Source organism: Ochotona curzoniae, unplaced genomic scaffold, assembly GCF_017591425.1.
Source record: "Ochotona curzoniae isolate NIBS_2020 unplaced genomic scaffold, NIBS_Ocur_1.0 scaffold_3223, whole genome shotgun sequence".
Taxonomy (NCBI): Eukaryota; Metazoa; Chordata; class Mammalia; order Lagomorpha; family Ochotonidae; genus Ochotona; species Ochotona curzoniae.
Genome location: NW_024467108.1, coordinates 1219837 through 1240996, shown reverse-complemented (window position 1 = coordinate 1240996; position 21160 = coordinate 1219837). Strand labels below are relative to the sequence as shown.

At 40.3% G+C, this 21160-nt stretch overlaps 1 protein-coding gene across 1 annotated transcript; it reads right to left on the bottom strand.

Annotated features, from left to right (window-relative positions):
- Positions 1-9160, bottom strand: LOC121145291 (olfactory receptor 51G1). Its single transcript, XM_040964021.1, has 5 exons — positions 8238-9160; positions 4555-4571; positions 2979-3126; positions 664-714; positions 1-91 (listed from the first exon to the last, which is right to left on the bottom strand). The coding sequence occupies exons 1-5, from the start codon at positions 9158-9160 to the stop codon at positions 1-3; spliced, it is 1230 nt and encodes a 409-aa protein (XP_040819955.1).
- Between the last annotated feature and the right edge of the window lie 12000 nt (positions 9161-21160).

Below are 21160 nucleotides of genomic sequence, written 5' to 3'. Positions count from 1 at the left end.
TCAGTGGTCTCCTTCCTTTCCATTAACAATCCCTCCAGTATGTGAGCCCAGAGAAGTCATGGCACTTGCTTTGTTTTCCAGTGCTGACAATCTTTTCAAAGAGAGCATGTGTTCGGCATAACCTTCTCCATCAGTTAAGAGTTGAATCGTGTGTAGTTTGGTTTTAAAAAATTGGTGTATATTGAATCTTTTAAAAACACCTAATAAATAAAGTTTTATGCTTAGGGGCATGCCATAAACGAGGAGAGAAAAGTAAAGAAAATTATTAACAAGCAGAAGATCAGAGAATTAATAAATGGGTGCAATGGAATTTGATCAAAGAATTGGCCTTTTCTCTAATCCTAGTCTCTAAGCAATTGGTACATTTCTTTCCATAAATATAATAATTCAAAATAAAAAGAAGCAATTAATAGATATTTTTAAAAAGTGAAGACTCTTCAGCTAAATTAATCAACTGATTAGAGAAATACACAAATACATACATACACATTGTATCTCTCATCCTATGTCCCAGTGACAATAACAGCGCATGTCATTAACTCACTGTGTACTGCAACATCAGGTTGCCTTCCATTCTGTGCTACTTCACTTTTGTTGTGGCCATGACTGCTGGTTACCACATTACTCATTACCACAAGTTCTGAGGGGCTGTAATACACTTACCTGACCAGGACTGGCAAAGTGTATGGTGGCTGATAATACCACTCATAAAACCTAGTTAGAAAAAAAAAAAACATTTCTGACATCAAGTAAAGTAGGGTCATGAAAAAAAAATGACTGTAGAAAAATGTTGCAAATTCGTATATAGCCTCATTTTGCAATCAAGCAAAGAAGGGTAAGAGAATTTATTAATGTGCCTAAAGTCGGGTGGCAAGTAAGTAATAGTACCGAAATTCCAACTTAGATCTCTGGAGCTCCAATTATACATCATGAAAATGTGGAAGACTTCGGCTGAACACATACAAGCAGCTATTTAAGCCCATCTGAAAATGGGCGGAGACTAAACACCAAATGGTAGAGAGAAATAATAAAGGTCTAGTTCCTACCTCCGCTTGCTGTATGCTTCACACAGACTCTCTTTGGAACAGGAATTTGTGCCTCATATTTTCAAGCGGGTAGAGCAGAGTAGGACTCAGGAGAATGATGAAGATAGGTTGAGGGAGGAACCCTGGAAGTAAAGGAACACTGGGCGTAAGGAAGCAGGAAGCAGCTGCCTGGGAAGGATCCCTGTTAGCCTGTAGGCTCTTGAACTCTTAGTAAAACAATAAAGAATTCTAAATGACTTCTGAGTAATCCCTTTCCGATTTAGAGAGGGTTTCATTGAGCCTGACCATCACGAAAGCAGTTGCTGAGAAAAGGCAAATATAAATAGTCTTTTTAAAACTTAATATTTTATTTTTATTTTTGAGTTAACATATTTTTTAAATTAGATTATACCAAAGGTTTAGTGCTCTATCAAATAAAAAGCTCAACAAATATAAATGACAAAAAGATCTTACTTGTGCAAAAAATAGGCAAGGGATACACACAAAAATGAAATGAAAAGATGCTCAACTTCACTAGTATAAATAACAAAATAATCCAAAAATGAGTCAAGCTGTGGTAGTACACAATTCTTAACAATTTTGTTGAGAAATGTTTAAAGTGAAGTTCACAAAACACAGCATTACGCATGTAATGTGTAACTGACATGAATGAATTTAGGCTCTGTTCTTTCTGCCAGAGTCATGATGCTGGGAGGAACGCTTCCTAAAGGGACTTATTATCTGTTTCAGTTCTGTTATTCGCATTCTGGGTCACTCAGAGAAATATTCTTGGATGTCACAGCAAAGCTTTTTCTCCTCATGGTCAGTTTCCTTCCTACCTGTCCATCTCAAGGAGGCTTGGAAATAGCTCCTGCTTCTGTTAATCTTGTGCTTGAAACTAAGGTGTAGATGCCAAACCATTAACTGGACCCATTTCATTCCTGCACTTCAGTTTTGTGCAGATAGCATACTTGCTTCTTTGGGCCTCATCAATGCTTCTACTATCACTTTAAAGTACAGTAAACCCCGGGAGAGAAGAGATGTGAGAAACCTGTTTTCCACTCTCTGAGCCAGTTCTATATCAGACCTCAGGTCCCACGATGGAAACTTGAGTGCGTAAGAGCAGTTACCATCTCTGGTAGGCACCCACTGCGGCCATTCTGTCCTCAAAGTTCTTTCTCCTCTGCTGCACCACAGCCAAGGTTGAATCTTCTGGGCTTTCACGTCAGCTCCACAACGCAGCACCAAGAATCTGCCTACTCCATTGATTCATTAGATATAAGATGAGGTCCAGAGGCTACAGACCTCACAACAAAAAGAGGGAGGCTGAAACCAGTGGCCATGGCAGATATGGGGAGATTGGAGACCAGATATTTAAATCCCAGATTTTTATACAATTGCCTGAGGACTCTACCCATGGAGATACATTTAAGTGTCTTTAATTCCATACCAGGACTAGATCCCTTGACATTATTATTTCAAACCCTTGGGATAAGAAAAAAGGGGGACTGGAATATGGTCTTGGGAGACTCCCAGATAGGAAACCCTATGGGTAATAGGCCCTGGTAATCACTGCTGAAGGATACAGTAAAAATTCTGAACAGAAGCCTTAGCAAAGTAGGTGCTATTGACAATGTTTAGTGTGTGATACGGTGCAACTGTATATGCATATGCAATGCAAGAGTGTGCATGCTGTGTTTAACTGTACAAGGATACCTCAGAATGACATGGAAAAGGGAATTGTTACATTTATTTTGATGCAATAAAAATCTGAAATCCCCCATTTTTTCCTATAGCATATATATGCATTGAATTTTTGAAGTACTTCCATATTTGCCACTAAAAAAGAATGTTCTAATCATTATCAAAGCAAAGAAGGCAGTCAGGCCAGTTTTTGGAGATGCTGTCGTGGTACGTATGCTTGTTCTTCGTGCTCCCAGTGACGCCGCATACGTCTGGTACACCTGATCTCTACCTGTGCAAAGGCAGTCCATCTCCTCTTTCTGTCTCTGATCCTCAGAACTGAGCCCTCCATTTTGAGGCATCAAGTAACAAATAGGGGACAGTATTCTATTTAGACCTGTGGGGGTGATGCGAAATTCTGTAAAGAATAGTTAAAACCAAAAAGGGGTTTTATATGTTGACACAGGATTTAAGGGGTTAGTCATTCACTTTTCGACTCTGTGAAAACTGAGAAGACATTAAAGAAGTAGAAGGCAGCCCAAGGCAATTCATGGATAGAGAAATCAACAGTTTAAGAAGGAGTGAAAGATCTGGGAACAAACCCTGCTTGGGTGTTCTATATGTAAAACAGCAGTCGGCCAAAGGCCTGCACCCTCGGATGCAGGTGGCTTACACAGAGCCTGTGTGCGCAGCGGACACCCCTGTTCTCCTCTGGCACACAATGATCTCCTGGCTGTCTAGGGGCGAGTCTGCGGTGGGAATGGGAATGTGACCTTAGACTACTGCAAGATGGGGAGAGAAATTTGATGCCCTAAAAAAATAAAAAATGCTGGGGAGAGCTCAGCAGGTTTCTTGTTTCTGTGGAGAGGAAATCTTTGCCTCCTTGCTTTACAATTTTATCTTGTCTGTGTCTTTCTTATATCAAGTTATACAACATGTTCCTCTTTACCCTGGTTCATGCTGCACAGGTCATGGTAGAAGGCCCTTTACATGCTTTTATTATCCACATAAATAGTATCCAGCCTAGTAGATCTGTCCTGGCAGTGTAAGGTGTAACTGCTAAGAAATGTACCATACTCCATGTTTTTGAAATTATTGATTGTGCCGCTATGAACATAGGGGTGCATGTTGGTTTCTCGTGTAACAGGTGTTTTGGATATATTCCTAGGAGTGCTATTGCTGGATCATATGGTATGCAGATTTTGAGTTGTTTGATTGTTCTCCATACTGATTTCCATAGAGGCTGTACCAACCTGCAGCCCCACCAGCAGTGGAGTATGGTTCCCTTTTCCCCACATCCTCGCCAGCAAGTGTTGTTGGTGTTTCCCTATATGTGGGCCAATCTTACTGGCACCAGGTGGTACCTCATTGATGTCTTGATTTGGATTTCTCTTATTGCCAGGGAACTTGAGCATTTTTTCATATGTTTGCTTGCCATTTGGGTTTGTTCCTTTGTGAAATGTCTGCCTATTTCCTGTGCCCATTTCTTGAGTGGCTTGTTTGTTTTGGTATTTTGGTTGTTTTGGAGCTCTTTGTATATTCTGGAGATTAGCTCTCTATCACCTATGTAGTATGCAAAGTTCTCCCATTCTGTGGGTTGCTTTTTTACTTTGTTGATTGTTTCCCTTGCTGTGCAGAAGCTTCTTAGTTTGATGAGGTCCCATTTGTTTATTTTAGTCTTGATTGCTATTGCTTTTGGTGTCCTTTTTAGGAAGTCGGGACCTACCCCTAGATCTTGCAGGGTATTTCCAACATTTTCTTCCAAGAAATTGAAGGTTTCTGGATGCAGGCTTAGGTCTTTTATCCATTTAGATTTGATCTTAGTGTATGAGAGATGTGGGTATACCTTTTTGTTTCTGCAGTCTATCAACCAGTTGTACCAACAGCATTTATTGAAGAAACCATCAGCAGAAGACTGGATAAGAAAGCTATGGTTCATCTACTCCATGGAATACTATTCAGCTATTAAAAAAAAAATAGAATGCAGTTCTTTGTGGCTGAATGGGTCCAACTGGAAACCATAATATTTAGGGAAATGAGCCAATCCCAAAAGGTTAGATACCACATTTGCCTTAATTTAAGGTGAAATGATGTCAATATGAAAAATAATACCTGTAAAACGTAATATTATCTCAACCTCAAACAGCCTATCTCACATACAATAAGATATTGTGAAGTAACCAACGAACCAACAATCAGTGTGAGTCAGACTGCTTAGGATCTACATCAAAGAATTGTAAAACCTAATATACTTTTAATACCCTATGTTATTCTATAATGGGGTGGGAGAGCAGAGAAATCTTCCATCACCCTAGAAGGTGTGAGGAAGACGTGAAATATTAGTTACTCCTCACTAGGGTATTGAAGATTTCTCTGCACATCCCTCCTAAAACTGTTCTGCACCTCAACTGTTGACATATGTCTTGTTAGAGTTATAAGCCAGTCTAGACTACCTGAAAAAAAGCCAGGTTCAGCAAAATTATGTTTCAACACTATAAAATGCTAAATATTATAATGAAAATAGACACAGGACAGCTGAACAGTAATCTATAGCCATTTTAAGATGTATAGAACCCGGTTGTATATAAACTAAAATAGAAATGTCAATGAAGTAGTCACAGGATGTGGTTAAGAACTTGCATTTTTTTTAACATATTGGTTACTCAATACTATGTCAATTAATTCCATAACGTTATGAATTGCTGCTGATGTTATGTTGGGGATTCTAATTGATTGGGATGATGCTCTGCTGGCTCTATCCTCAGACCAGAGAAGGTCTCCCCAACAAGCTGTTGAACTTATCTGGATAATAAGAGACTGGACTCTATGCTTGGTATGTGCTTGCAATGAAAGAATCTCAAATGAACTTGAACTGTGGTTATGCAACAAGGTGAAGGAATTCACCATGGGGGGAGGGTTAGGAGAGGGGTGGTGAGAATCCCAATACCTATAAAACTGTATCACATAATACAATGTAATTAATTAAAAAAAAAGAAAAGAAATGTACCATACTCTCCAAAGCAGTCCCTAGACGTCGTTCTATTTCACTGACCATCCAGTCTCTTTAGAACGCTGCAGCATTCCTCCTGTGACCATCTTCCAGGAACTTTAACTGAGCATATTGTATGAGTGTTTAGGTGTTATGAGACAATGCTTTCCAGATCACAACCTGGATCAGAATCTCTTGTGATGCTCATAAAAACACAGATTTTTAGGTCTCATATTTGCCAGATGGAATTAGAAAGGTTGACATTTGTAACCATTGCAAGGGATTAGGAGTTTGCAACATTTTATTTCTTAGTTATTTTGTTTTAAGAGTTATTTTTATTCTTACTCAAAAAGCAGAGTTACAGAGAGGGGATATCCCAAGAAAGATCTTCCGTCTCTGGTTCACTCCCCAAATGGCTGCAAGAACAGGGAGCTTGGCTGATCTGAAGCTATGAGCCAGGAGCTTCCTACAGGTCTCCCGCTTGGGTGCTGGGGTCCAAGGACTTTGACCATCCTCTTCTGCTTTCCCAGGTGTTAGCAGAGAGCTGGATTGGGAGTGGAGCAACCAGGAATCATCATTCAGATGGGATGTTGGCATCAAAGAGACTTACCCTACTACATCACAGTGTCAGTCCCCAAGATTTGTTTTCAATCTAGATTCTACAATGTTCCACTGCCTCCAAGGTTAAGTGGACATTTTCATTTTTAGCTGGGAAATGATCCAAAACACAATTATCTGTCATATTAGTTTTCTAGTTATCCCAAATAAAACAGGAGACTGGATAACATAACAATGGAAATGTATTATTTCCCAATTTTGGAGCTCAGTAAGCCTGTGATTGAGATGTTGACAAGTTTAGTTCCTCAGAGGCCTCTCTTCTTGGCTCACAGATAACCATCTTCTTGGTATGTCTTCCCAAGGCCTTTCCTCTGCAGCACCAACTGCCAGCTTATCTTTAAGTACAAATTTGCAATTTTGATAGGGACTTTAATTTTATCAAATTAGGGCCCATCTTTTTTATCTCGTTTTAACTCAGTAGCCTCCTTAACAACTTTGTCCCCTAATGTATTTACATCCTGAAATAATGGGAATTGACACATCAACATATGGATTTGGGGCAAAAATTTGTCACATAACACATATTTACCCATATATTCTGTCACTTACCTGTTTATGCATTTAGCAAATATTACATAAGTTATACAATATATTGCACAAAGCAAATTGATGCATTTTATTCCTCACCTCCTCCCTACTCCCAACTCAAGTAACAAGTACAGTCTCTGAAGTTAAGCTCTGCAAGGAGAGAACTAATATTATTTGCTATAATATATGTTTCAACAGAAGATAGGTTGAATGCCACTAGGTATACTGAGAGAAAGAAAGGGGAAGAGAAGAATTTTATTTTTTTTTAAAGATTTATTTTTATTATTTTTTTTATTGGAAAGGCAGATATACAGAGAGGAGAGACAGAGAGGAAGATCTTCCGTCCAATGATTCACCCCCCAAGTGAGCACAACGGCCGATGCTATGCCGATCTGAAGCCAGGAGCCTCTTCTAGGTCTCCCATGCATGGGTGCAGGGTCCCAAAGCTTTGGGCCGTCCTCGACTGCTTTCCCGGGCCACAGGCAGGGAGCTGGAAGGGAAGCGGGGCCTCCGGGATTAGAACCGGCGCCCATATGGGATCCCGGGCATGCAAGGTGAGGACCTTAACCACTGTGCCACTGCGCCGGGCCCAAGAATTTTGTTTGATTGTTGATTATTCTTTTGACAGCTTCAAAGAAAGAATATAGGGATTGATCACAACACAAAGAGCTTACCACCGTCTACTTTAATTCTTCTATGTGAATCTTCTGGGAGCTAGAACTTACAAAGTCTAATCAGAAAATTCAGGTTATGAGATGAGACAATCACGTGATTCTGAGATCCAGTGGTCAGATATGTGATATTGGCTGGAGTAATTTGTCACATTGAGAGTACTGTGTGAAACACTTGCCTAGGAATTAAAAAGGAAATGAGTCCTTTCATAATGGTTACATGGCACTGAATAGGACTATTTGAGAAAACTGATGTTCTGTCATAGTGATTGATGTTCGACTCTAGATGAATATGACCATTTCTGATAACATTGTGTTATCAATATATACTTCAACTTGCTTTCACGTAGAAATGGACACTAAAAAATTGAAAACATTGGAGTCATTTCAAGCAAGTCAGCATTTATTAATACAAAGACAATTGTGAGGGGCAGCATTGTAGTTCAATGGGTTAAACAGATGCTTACATTGCTGGCTTCCCATGTGGTTTCCAGTTTGAGTCCTGCTTGCTCTACTTCAAATCCAGCTCCCTGCTTTTTTTCTCTCCCTCCCTTCCTTCCTCTCTCCTTCTCTCTTTCTCTTACTGTTTCTTTTCTTTTTTTCATAAGCTGAGACTAACAAAAAAAAAAGAGTGAAGATCTATGAGTTTTATGTCCAAACTTTCCTCCTTTTACATTAACATAATCCTGAGGAAGTCACCTAAATGATTTTAGAAACTCAAACTTCTTTACAATGCGGAGACGGATTTGCTTGGTCTTGATACTATAGACAATGGGGTTCATGAGGGGTGGTACCAGTAGATATACGTAAGACATGAGGAGGTGTACGATGCGGGGCAGATGTTCACCAAAGCGGTGTACAAGTGACAAGCCGATCATGGGGATGTAGAAGAGCAGCACAGCACAGATATGGGAGACGCAGGTGTTGAGGGCCCGGAGTCTCTCCTGGCGGGAGGCGATGCTCAGCACGGTGCGCAAGATGAGAGCATAGGACAGGAAGATGAGGAGGGAGTCCACACCCACAGTGCAAGCCACAACAAAGAGCCCATAGATGTGATTCACAATGATGCTAGAGCAGGCCAGCTTCATAATCTCCAGGTGTAAACAATAGGCGTGAGCTAGCACATGGGAGCGGCAGTACTGAAAACGTTTAAGGAGGAAAGGTAAGGGGAGGATGAGAAGGGCACTTCTGACCAAGGAGCTCAGCCCCATCTTGACAATCCGAGCAGGTGTCAGGATGGTGGAGTAACGCAATGGGTTACAAATGGCCACGTAGCGGTCGATGGACATGGATAGTAGAACTGATGATTCTACTAGAGACAGTGTGTGGATAAAAAAGAGCTGAGTAAAGCAGGCAGGGATGCCAATCTCTCTGGCATCAAACCAGAAGATGCCCAGCACAGTGGGCAGTGTAGAAAGGCAAAGGCCTAAGTCTGTGATGGCCAGCATGCCCAAGAAATAGTACATGGGTTCGTGAAGGCTGGCATCTGTACGAATAACATGAAGGATGGTAAGGTTTCCCAAAATAACTGTCAAGTAGATGGAGCAGAAGGGTATAGAGATCCAGCCATGAAGATTCTCCAGACCTTGGAAGCCTGTCAGGAAGAAGGTGTCTTTCTGGAGGCTGCCATTGTGAGGGATGCTCATGGCTTTATAATCTTGGATTCAACAACCTGCAAGATAGAATGGGATTCCCAAAAATACCTGTATCAGTGAACTGGAAGGAGTATGTTGACAGTATGAGAAAGAGTTAGGGATCTGACCTATTAGCCTTTTCTAGAGGGCTTGGGAAGAAGCTTCTGAGGTAAAATCATATAGCCTACATAAATCACATAACGTAGTCTCACGAAAGATGTACACCAGTGTTGGCATCTCTGAGGTCAATGACATCCTCTCAGATGGCACCTTTTTTCTTGTGCGCCTCCCTGAAAAATTCGTCAACTCAATTACTAATGCATTTAGAGTCTTTATTATACATGTGGGCAACTGGAAACATACATCATTTTTGTATAATTGTCTGCTAGGATAAAGTATGTATTAGAAACCTTGAAATGTGTTTGTAATGTGCCTGTAGGCTTTGTTTCATGCCATGGTCTCACCTTCACAGGAGAGTAGGGAACTACTTAGTAAATGCATGTTGAACTCCTCGGACTTGCAATTTGTGACCACAGTGATCTCTCTTCAGATCTGCAGAGTGGATGCTGATGGTGAAGAGTCACATGATAGAATGCAAAAACTCAGACCTGGAACTGAAGAACCCGCCTTAGAATAACCTATGAACAATCATCAGAAGACTATACTTGGGTGGGGCAGGTTGAGGTTCTGAGGGCCACCAGCAGGGATATGTGCTACTAACAGGGTGGTTAAGCCACATCTTAAGGTGTGCTTGGGGATGGAGAAGGGTTATGTGCTACATAAAAAGCACAGGAAGCATTATAAAGAACTCCTAAATAGCCAGGAAAAGCCTCTGACCTTCAGCTTAGAGTGCAAAAGCTAAATATGAAGGTTCTCGGAGTTAGCTTTCCCTGGGGCTTGGAGATATATGTCTAAATATAGTTCTGATCCTATAATATTCATTTATTTTAATATTTATTCATTTAAAAGAATTGCAAAGTGGGGAGAAGGAGGGAGGGAAGGAGGAAGGGAGAGAGAGAAAATGTATGGCAGGGGTCAAACATTTGCACCTGGCTGGATTGGATATTGAGCAGCTGGGACACAAACCTGTATTGAATGTTGGGCTTTCAGTCAGTGGGTTTACCTACTATGTTCCAATGTCAGCCTCCTGATCTTATTATATTTAAACAGGGTTTTTCTTTGCTCTGATTTCAGAATTTTTATTTAATTATGTTAACAAATGCTCTATCAATATGCATACTCCATATATATAGGTGTATTGTTGATCATATACATGTAAGACTTTAAAAATATAGCATATACATGTTCCCTTTTTAATACTGAATGTTTGTTATGTCATTTATCTTTGACACCAATTTTATTTTACCAGGTTCTGCCTTCAGGAACAATGTAAATGAGAAAATTGTGGCTTATAGAGGCAAAGTGACCTGGCTAAGTATATGGAGCACGTAGTGATGAGATTCGTTTGCCAGAATCTCTGCTATTGCTCTTTATATCATATTTCCTATGGTTATTGCATGAAAAGATAGCTGGCAAAAGAGTTGGAGAATTGAAAAATATAAATATAAATAAATTAATTAATTAAATAAAACCTACCTTGGACAAGTCCAGGATATTCATTTGCACATCAACAACACTGGATAAGCTGAAATGGACAGTAACTGAGAGGAACTTTTTGGTAACTGAGTTTACTTTGAGACACAATGTAGACAAGTGTAGAAAATAATTCCTGGTTAAAGTGTGCTGAGCAGGGGTTTAATGTTAGAGTTACACAAGAGCCAGCTATCAGGAAACAAACAGCAGAAAATAGAATGGGAAGCCAATAGGTAAAAGATGTTACTTTAAAAAAATAGATTAAGTAGGATAAGGGTTCTTAAAGACAAATCATGCTTATGATGGTGAATCATCATGACTCTTTCAGAGAATATTTGAACAGCCTGGAAAAGGTTTGTAAGAATTTGTCAGTAAGTTAGGACAGAATAAGTACAAAGTTTATATCCTATAAAATTCCCCTCTAAGAGAAAAATCTACCAATGAGTAAAATGAGCCAGATTTTCTTTTTTAAAGAAGAAAGATGTGAAGTTGAGGATATCCTTTCAAAAAGCTGTCCTCTTCTTAGTAAGGTAAAGGAGGAATGAAAACAAAGGAGTCAAAGAAATAACAAAGTCCTTTCCCAGTTTTTGCTTTTCACGCTTCAAACTAAAGAGGTAATGATGACACACTGGTAAAATAACGAGGTAATAAAACCACTTGTGTTTTACGAATCCAAAGGAGAAACAAGGAAGGGCGTGAACAGGGCCAGTGAGGAAGGAGGAAGAACTAAAGGGGATAATAGGGAAATAGCCCAATCTTTGCCTGAGCTTATACAAGCTCCTTCTGTGGTTGAGAATGGTGATTAAGAGAATAATCATAGGGAAATTTTAGCACAAATGGCGGGAGACTTCCCATGAGATAACAAACAAAAGTCTACGTTTTATGTGGTCTTGCGGCAACTGACTCACTGGAAATACTGCTTCCCTCCATCTTACACTGAGCCATTTGGAAGAGTGTGAGAAAAGGAGAGCATCTATATTTCAAAACATTCATGGGGTAAATGGAATTAAAACATGCCTAATTTGGTGAAACTTGTTTGAGATCTATGGACTTGATTCATAATACACCTTTTCCACAAACTCTTTGAAAGCCAAAAGGGAAGTTGAATCTGGATGCCAGGTGAGAAATTGCACCCACAGTGTTCTAGCTACTACTATTTCTTCTCCTTAATATATTCCTTGTGCTTTACATTTGGGGTTGTATGGAGGAAATACACAAGGCATCAAGAGGCAAACCTTCATTGTTACCAAAGAAGCAGAAGAACTTGAAACTGTGGCACAGATTTGGAGGTTCATAATCTACTGAGAGACAGAGGACGTGTAAGAGAAATTGAATGGAATGATTTTTCAGTGCTGCGACTTTGCATGTTCTTTTAATGGTTCTCACCTGTAGACCAACAAATTAGTGAAATGTCAAAAATTCTTTCACTAGGCTATATGGTATAGCCTATATTATTTATTCAACTCTAGTACTGGAATAAAGGGATGTCATCTGAAGGTGTGAAAGAGTGGAAGGAGGGAGGAGGAGGAGCTGAGAGACAAAGAGAGATAAAGAGGGAGAGAGAAAGAAAACGGAGACGGAGGAGGCGAAGGAGGCGAAGGAGAAGAGAAGAAGAAGAAGAAAAGGAGGAGGAAGGAGGAGGAGACGAAGGAGCAGGGAGGAAGAGAGAAGGCTGAGCACTGATCTTGATGACCCACTGCTTCTCCCTCTCTGACTTCTGTTCCTATTGCAATGTCATACAAAGATTGACTACTACAAGCAGCTTGCAACCTTGCACAGATGGCCACAAAAAGCTGCCAAATCAACTTTAATATTCAGTTATCAAAATGCAATATGAGCCCAAAAATGTAATTACAGTTCCAACTTTTTTAGACACAAGGAACTGTGCCCCAAATGCTAAGAAAGAGATGAGAAGCAGAGGTAATTAAATGCAATGGAGTTGCTTACACCTACAATGTCATAACACTTGTAAAGAGCAGCAGAATGCTGGAGCTGAGACAGCAGCTGAATGATTATATTATTGTACAACACAGAGAACAATGGGGAGGAAAGATGGAGAAGGGAGAAAAGGGAGGGAAATGGGGTAAGCTCTATACCCACAATGTTGTAAAATGAAAAATAAGAATAAAAAAATGCAATGGTGAATCTGATTACCACAAGATCACAAATCTAGGACTGAAATGGGAAATCTGGTGTGCAGCCTGACTTGGCTCTTGAAGCTGCCTGGACTAATGTGATACAGGAATTTAGCAACTGATTCAGCACTCGGTGTACAGCTCTGTCCTATAGACACAGTCATCGTGGAGTCGCTGACTGTCCCCTTTGTGATCTGGCTGCTAGTACATACCTGGCCAGCCTGATAGAAAAGGACTTGAGTGAGGTGCTTTCATCCAGAATGTGGGGCCAGAAGGCAGGCAGCTATAAGAAAAACCTCTGTTTAAAACACAATGCCCTTTTAAAGTACCTGGGAGTTATCCTCTGGGGCTCTTGCCAAGACTGAGAATTCCCTGAAGACTTTTCATAGCACTTCCTTGAGAATAGGCAGCTCAGAGAGGCTGAGCAACATCAGTATCTGAGAATCAGAGAAAAAACAAGTGCTGAGTAACCTCGGTGGTCAAGGGGTATCTTTGAGAAGTAAGGCTGTTCCTTCTGTACTTCAAGTGGTGAACTGAAAGGGAAGAATTGTGACATTTAGACAAAGGATAAAGCTGATTGTAACCTCATCTGTGATACTTTCTAATGATGTGACCGAGGGAAACTTCATCTCTGACATTTTTCCTTCTTACTTACGAAGGAAACATCTTTCTCTTCTTCCTCTCCCTCCCAGCAGTTCCCCTCCTACACACTCACACACACACACTTACACACACACACACACACACACACTCACACACACTCACACACACACTCACACACACACACACTCACACACACACACTCTCACACACACTCACACACTCACACACTCACACTCACACACACACTCACACTCACACACACTCACACACTCACACATACTCACACACTCACACTCACACACACACTCACACACTCACACACTCACACACACACTCACACACACTCACTCACACACACTCACACACACACTCACACACTCACACTTTTTCTTTTAACATTGAATACCAGTGTGGTTTGGGTTGTGATTTGGGAGAAGAAGGGAACTCTTACACCAACTGTGTTAAACTATAGCTCTTTTCATTACTATAGGCCATTAAATGTATGCACATGATTTGGATCATAATTCAGAAATGTGTATTCCATATGCCAATTTTAGGCCTTCAAATATTTCATTAGCCCGTTGTAACTACCAGTATCTATACCAAGGGTTCTCTCAAGGTGCATTTAAAAGTTGAAAATAACTACTTGAAAGGATCAGCTGATACTTAAATTGTTCTCAGTAAATACCATTATCAAAATAATTATTAGAGCGAATAGGTTCATGACCCTAACTTTCCAAACTTGATACGTGCTTGTTGTCTTAGTTTTGCAGCTGTTAGGAACAGAGGTGGACGGGGAGAAAACTGGAAGGGACACATCTCCTGCCATGGTGGCAGGATGGGAGCTGCCAGCAGGGAAGGGACAGGGGTGGGAAAGAAAAGGTCAAAAGGGAAGAGAGAAGGGGAAGGAGAAGGGACAGGCTGTGTGGGCTGTGTGTTGGTCCACGAATTTGTGACTGAGATGATCTGAGCCACGGGTTGGTGGGTGGAGACTAGGGGGAGGGGCCAGAGATTGGGTGCGGGACTCTCAAGTAGGAGATGAGATTACATTACATTGGTGGATAACTGGAAGGGCGTGGACTTCACAGGCAGTGGAGAAGGGAAGAAGGAAATGGCGAAGGGTCCAAGATGGGATGCTTGAATTCACTCCTTACATTTTGAAAAAGCCATAGAGGAAAACAATGCCTCTTTTCCTGTATACATAACAAAAGGGAGGAATGTGAGGAGTGAATTCACAACTGGTATCTTGACCAATAGGCCAGTTGCACAGTCTTTTTTCTTTTGAAAAAATTTATTGTTATTATTATTATTTTATTATACAGGTCCATAAGCTCTGGGATTTCCCTTCTCCCATACCCAAATCCCCTTCCTCCAAAAATAATCCTTGAAAAATTCTCCTGATAAGATTTACATTCACCCACATAATTTTCTGTGTCTCTTAAATTAATTCTTTGACTTTTATGAATGTTTTGCCCTGGATGCCTTGCTGAGAAACTTCCTTGGTGGCAGATTGGCCCAGAAGCTATTAAATTAATCTCAAAATAATCTGCATAACCAGGAAATTTAATCATTTGATATTTAATAAATAGTTGCAGATGTTGGCTTTTTGCCTTTTGCCTCACTGAGTTTGAAGATAATTTTTACATTTTATTTTATTTTATTTTATTTTATTTTATTTTATTTTTTGGCAAAGGATATCCTGCCCATTGTGATATGATTAACAGAATGTCTGTACTGACCAACAGATGTTAATAACATACTCACATATGGCTAGGTTATAATAATCCAAAGTGCTTCCATCATTGGCAAATGTCTCTTAGGAGCTATATCACCCTTGCTTGGTGAAGTGAATCACTGTTACAGGAGTCTCAGAATTGGGCTTTACTCAAGGAACTAGGCTCTGTATTTCAGGAGCTTGTGGAAATTATGGCTGCTAAAAAGCCATCCCCCCTCTCTAGTTGGCAGTTTTGTTAGGTGGCTGGCACAGTGGTGTATCCAGTTAATCTGCTTCTGGCACCAGCATCCGATTTGGGCACTAGTTAATGTCCTGGATACTCCATTAAATCCATCTCCCTGTTAATGGGCCTGGGAAGGCGGGAGAAGATTGCTCAAGTCCTCGGGCCCATATCCCCACTTGGCAGAGCTGGAAGAAGTCCCTGACTCCTCGCTTCGGAGCAGCCTAGCTCTGGCAATAGCGACCATTTGAGGAGTGAAGCAACAGATGGAACATCTCCCTCTGCCCCTCTCTGTAATTCTAACTTTCAAATATAATAAGTAAATCTTAAAAATACATAATTATATTTAGCATATGTGCTTATTCATGAATAATAGTAGGAATCTCATTGTTATTTTTATATTTTTAAGTTACTTTTTTTTTTCCGTTTCCTATGTTAGTCTTGTCATGATACATTTGTATATTCAGAAACTTGTAATGGTAAAATGAATGATTATGCCACTATAAAAATTTAGGGACACATAATAAAAGGAAGATATGGGGGGAGGAGGAAAGAAGGGAGGGGTAAGAGGAGGGGAGCAGGGATGACCCCCCTATGCATGTAAATCTGCATCAATGAAAAAATTCTTATAAAAATTAAAAATAAAACACATGATTAAAATGTAAACCACAGTGTATCTGTTACCTTTTTTTTTTTTTTACCATATTCTGCAAGAACTGGCTGCTTTTCAAAACCACTTACGTGTTGCTCATCTTGTTAGTAGCAACTAGAAAGCTTCACCTTGTGCAGCCCAATGGAAGATTAGAGTTCCTGCTTGTTTTCGTTAGCAAGTGTACCAGCTAATGCTCTGTTGTGTTCCAACCTCTATCATCATGCCTGTTCATGTGAGGTTATGGAAAACCCAGTGGACACAGTTACACACTTCAAACATAATAGCATTTCTTGCCCAGACCTAATTGGATTTTATAAACCACAATAGCTTTGTGGAAATAAATGCTATCCCAACTCAAAGGCTAAAAAGGCAGAGTTATTCTGCTGTGTGAATAATAAACTAAAACCCAACTTTTGTTTTTTGCTGTATGTAACATTTATAACTCCCAGTCTTTTCACTTGGAACAAATATGGAAAAAAATTTTTATACAAAGTTGAATTATTGTGAAAAATCAAATAAAAATGCCCAAAACATCTGGAATATTACCTTTAGTATTTAGAAGTTCAATACAACATTTATATCTATTTAAATTTTCCATTAATTGGCCCAGAATGAAGGCTAAATTGGCTAACCCTCTTCTTGCAGGTGCCAGGATATCATATGGGTGCCAGTTCATGTCCCAGATTCTCCACTTCCCATCCATCTCCTGCTTGTGGACTGGAAAAGTAGTAGAGGACGGCTCCAAACCAGGGACTCATGCTCCCATGTAGGAGAACCAGAAAAGCTCTTGACTTTAGATCGGTTCAGTTCTGGCCACTGTGGTCATCTGGGGGGAGTGAAGCAGCATATGGAATATTTTCTTTCTATCTCTTTCTATCTATAAACCTGCCCTTCCCATATAAATAAATAAATCTTTCAAAAAATACATAAATGTTTAATTGAAAGCAAATGAGAGAGAAATTGTTCATGTCTTTGTTCACTTCCCAAATGCCTGTAGCTGTCAGTGCTTTCCCAGGATGAAGCCAGAAACATAGATCTTATTCCAGGTTTATCAGATAGAAGGCAAGGACTCAGGTATTTGAGCCAACACCTGCCTCTCGGTGTTGTGGAAGGTAGGTAGCTAGGAAGAGGAGCTGAGGTCTGAGAGCTCTGGGTGGACCTCCGTTAGATAGTTCCCACAACCCATGTAGCAGTGTGGGTAGCTGACAATTCAGTGATGCCCATGTTGACAGCTGCAACCGGCCCATGTGACAGACCTGCCTGGCTGCTATGAGAACATCATTCTGTGCATCATCCAATCTTTCTGCTTGCTCTGTGCACCAACCAAGCTTCCCTCTCTATGTCACCCTTCCTTGCAATCACAGGCCCTGCCCCCTTTCAATGTAGTTCTGCAGTGCTACAAGCATAGAAGCAGTGCTCACCAGAAATTTCAAATATGGTTGCAGGATGTATTGTGAAGGTCACCTTTATGCAATTATAATATTTTTATAAAGGTCTATTTATTTATTTATTTGAAAGTCAGAGTTATACAGAAAGAGAAACACCTCCACACACACACACACGTCTTCCATCTGCTGGTTCACTTTTCAAATGCCCACAATGATCAGGGTCAGGCCAGGCTATAACCAGAAACATTGAGCATCATCCGAGTTTATTGTGTGGGTGGCAGGTACCCCAGTACCCGGGTCAAGCTCTGCTGTTTCTCCAGCACATTAGCAGGGATTTGGGTCAAAAGTGAAACAATCTGCACTCAAACTGGTGATCATACGAGGTGCCCACATAACAGGTAGTACCTTAATCCCCTAGAAATTATTCACAGGAGGCTCTCCTACTCACATCACACACCCTAAACCCTGATACTTCTGATATTTCAAGAACAACAACCAAAAAGAGAAGTGGCATGAAAACGGATGGCATTCAAAATCAGTTCCCAACTCCACTCCCTTTGGAAGGGTCAATTAAGCTATGCCTCTACGCCTCCAGGTGGAATAAAGGGAAGGCCTAACCTTGTTGGAGAAGATTTTCTTTCTTTTATTTTGTTGAGATTTTTTTTCCTTGTAGGGATATTTGTGGTTGTTGGGATCTTTGTGTGTTTTGGTTGTTTCTCCCTCTCTGGTCTGAGAACTTCTTGAGCGTGAACTTTTGATTGCTCTAAATAAATCCTGCCTTTGTTTTTTAACCTCTGTGCTTCCATTCTAACTTTTTGTACATGGAGACAAGGGCCTGAAGTAAGCCTAGCCGGGGATTCTGTGACTCACAACAGCCAGCATGCACAATGGTGAGAAACCACAACGAGAGGCAGAGCTGGGATTGGAATCCAAGCACCCTGATATGGGATTTAAGAGTACTAGGCAGCATTTTAGCTCCTGTCCAAAATGCCGTCCTCAGAACTCTGGACTTCTATTCTCCATTTACAGAGACACTGAGTTTTCAAAAGTTAGATGCTGGTACTGATAGAGTAGATAGAATAGAGATAGAGTATGTGAATTTCTTGCTTTAGCTGGTGCAAAGTGGCAACTGTGAACATCAACAAACTTAGCAGCATATTTATAGTGGTAGCCCCACATGGTAAAGGGGAAGCAGAGGGGGCACACACTCACCAGAGCATCACTGCTGAGTGAGTGTAATTCATCTTCATTCACAAAGCCCAGGCTTTGTGGTCTTCCTTCTGGTGTAACATCAGAAGCCTCTGTGGGTTCCAGTTGTGTAGGATGCACTCACACGGAAATAATATTCCCCATCTGAACATACAATCTTCACTAGAACCAAAGGGAACCATGCAACTGCAACTCTCCGTAAGTGGGACTTCACAACGACTTTTGGAGAACACACCTGTCTTCTCTGTTCTCCAGGACAGAATTACTCATGTCTCTTCTGTGATCCAAGAACACCATAGGAATAGCATTGGAGCAGTTTAGCAGTTCAGCAAAGCTTGAGTCTCCTGTTACAGTTAACCTCATAACTATAGGCTTTTCCTTCTTCAAATCAAGATGACTTTTAGAGTTTAATTTGGATTGAGTAAATTCAGGATCAATGGCTTCCACTGGCAGATCAGATGTGTGAGGTGTGTATGTGTTTGTCTGAGACTTCTTCCTGATTCACTGAATGCTTAATAGTTCTTGAATACTCTAGTTATTTTATTATATGAGATACATTTTGTCCTCAATTTGTTTATACTAATAATTGTTCTTATTCATTTCTAAACATCACAAATAATATTCTCCCTCCTGGAGCATAGGCCTCACAATAACCTTAGTGGCATTTTGTTTAAGACTTCTTTTTGTGGAAATGATTTTATGATTTTAATGATTGTCCTATTTTTGCATGTCACAGAAGCAACTAGGTTTTCTTGTTCAGCACATCATTCATCATTTATGTTATCAATATTAATGGAAGTTTTGCATTCTAAATTTTTCAGTAACATGTCAGTCTAGATGCAATTTCTATGAGTATGTTTAATTACCCTGAATGTCTGAGTAGTTTTTGGCTGGCTCTGATACACTCCTGAATATTCTGTAATCAGGACAGAATTTCATGCCGCCTTCAGTGAGGGATTCTATCAGTACTTGTAGGGAATTCCCATTTCAAAAGTAGGTTCTTGAGTAACTTAGATCATTCCAAGAAACCATGCATGCAAGGTTTCCAGGACCCTTTTATTAATTAAAAAGTAGAAACTCCAGCCAACAGGTAACAGAAGATGCATTAGAGCAAGAATTCATGACACAGGACCAAATCTACTATTGAGGAATATTTTGTTGTTTCTTTTTGGAATATTGTTCATTACATCCTGTGTTCTGTTTTCTTAAACACTATGTATCCTTCTCTTTGTTTTAAGTTGTCTACCATTCGTAATAGTCTGCAGACTCAACTCTCTCTGAATTTGAAATAAGGCATTTGGCATTAGGTGACACGATTTTGACAAATAGTGATTCTTGATCAATCTCCAGCCTTCAAAAGCTCTTACAGCATGTCAATGTTTTTTCAGGAAAACATGTTTGTGCAGATTCAGGGTAACAAGATTTCAGGAGTTTTTGACCAAGTTTTTCTTGGGTAAACAGTTATTAGGATTCACTTAAAACTGGGAAAGATTCAGGGGGCCAGTGCTCTGATGTCGCATGTGAAGCTCCCGCATGCAGCACTAGTGTCCCTTATGGCCACCAGTTTGTGTCCTCATTGCTCCACTTCTGATCCTGTCCTCTTATTGGTTGGAAAAAGCAGCAGAGGAGGCCCTGCAACACATGTGTTACATCCGATGAATCTTCTGACTTCTGCTTTGGCTTAGCTCAGCCCCTTATCTGGGGAATAAGCCAGTAAATGGAAGATCTCTCTCTCTCTCTCTCTCCAAATAAATGAATAAATAAATAATTTTACAAAACTGGACAATCCTCCGATAAGAATGGAGATGTAAAAATTGAGGCAGTCCACATCCAAACGGGTGAAGGAAGGACATGTCTCTTTTCTTTTGTAAGATTTTCACATGTGTACATTTATTCTTTGGCTTTATTTGCAAGAGTGCCATTGTCAATCAAATTTCATTATCTGAGTGCATGGATGTATTTCGTAGAATTCAAAATGATGTGTTAAGACAAACATATCATCTTTTAAACTTTTGAGAGATCTATTTTCTTTTTTTGAAAGGTAGAATTAGAGTGAGAGGGAGAGAGGAAAGGAGGAAAGAGAGGGAGAGAGAGAAGAAGAGAGAAAGAGAGGGAGAGAGAGAAAGCTTGTATCTGTTGGCTCATTTTCCAAATAATGGCTGCAATGATCAGAGCTGGGCCAGTCCAAACCCAGAAGACTGGAACTGTTCCTGTATCCTGTGTGTGTGTAAGGATCCGATTACTTGTTCCATCTATCATTGATTTCCCAGTCCTATAAGCATTGAAATGGATCAGAAGTGGAGCAGCTACAGCAGGAACCTGCACCCATATCACAATGCAATCCCCACAAGACTGGTTTCTCAACTGTAGTAATCATTGAGAGATGTTATGCAGTAGTTCAATGAATAGTGCAGTTCCTGGTCCTGCATGTTCTTTTGTTTGTTGCTTCTTGGGTTTCCATGAGGTTAAGTACCCTG

Coding starts and splice junctions, on each gene's coding strand:
- LOC121145291 (XM_040964021.1), bottom strand. CDS start 9,160: ATGAGCATCCCTCACAATGGCAGCCTCCAGAAAGACACCTTCTTCCTG. Junction 715..2,978: donor AGAGATCAGGTGTACCAGAC/GTATGCGGCGTC, acceptor TTTTCTAACTAG/GTTTTATGAGTGGTATTATC. Junction 92..663: donor ACTTTGCCAGTCCTGGTCAG/GTAAGTGTATTA, acceptor CTCTTTGAAAAG/ATTGTCAGCACTGGAAAACA.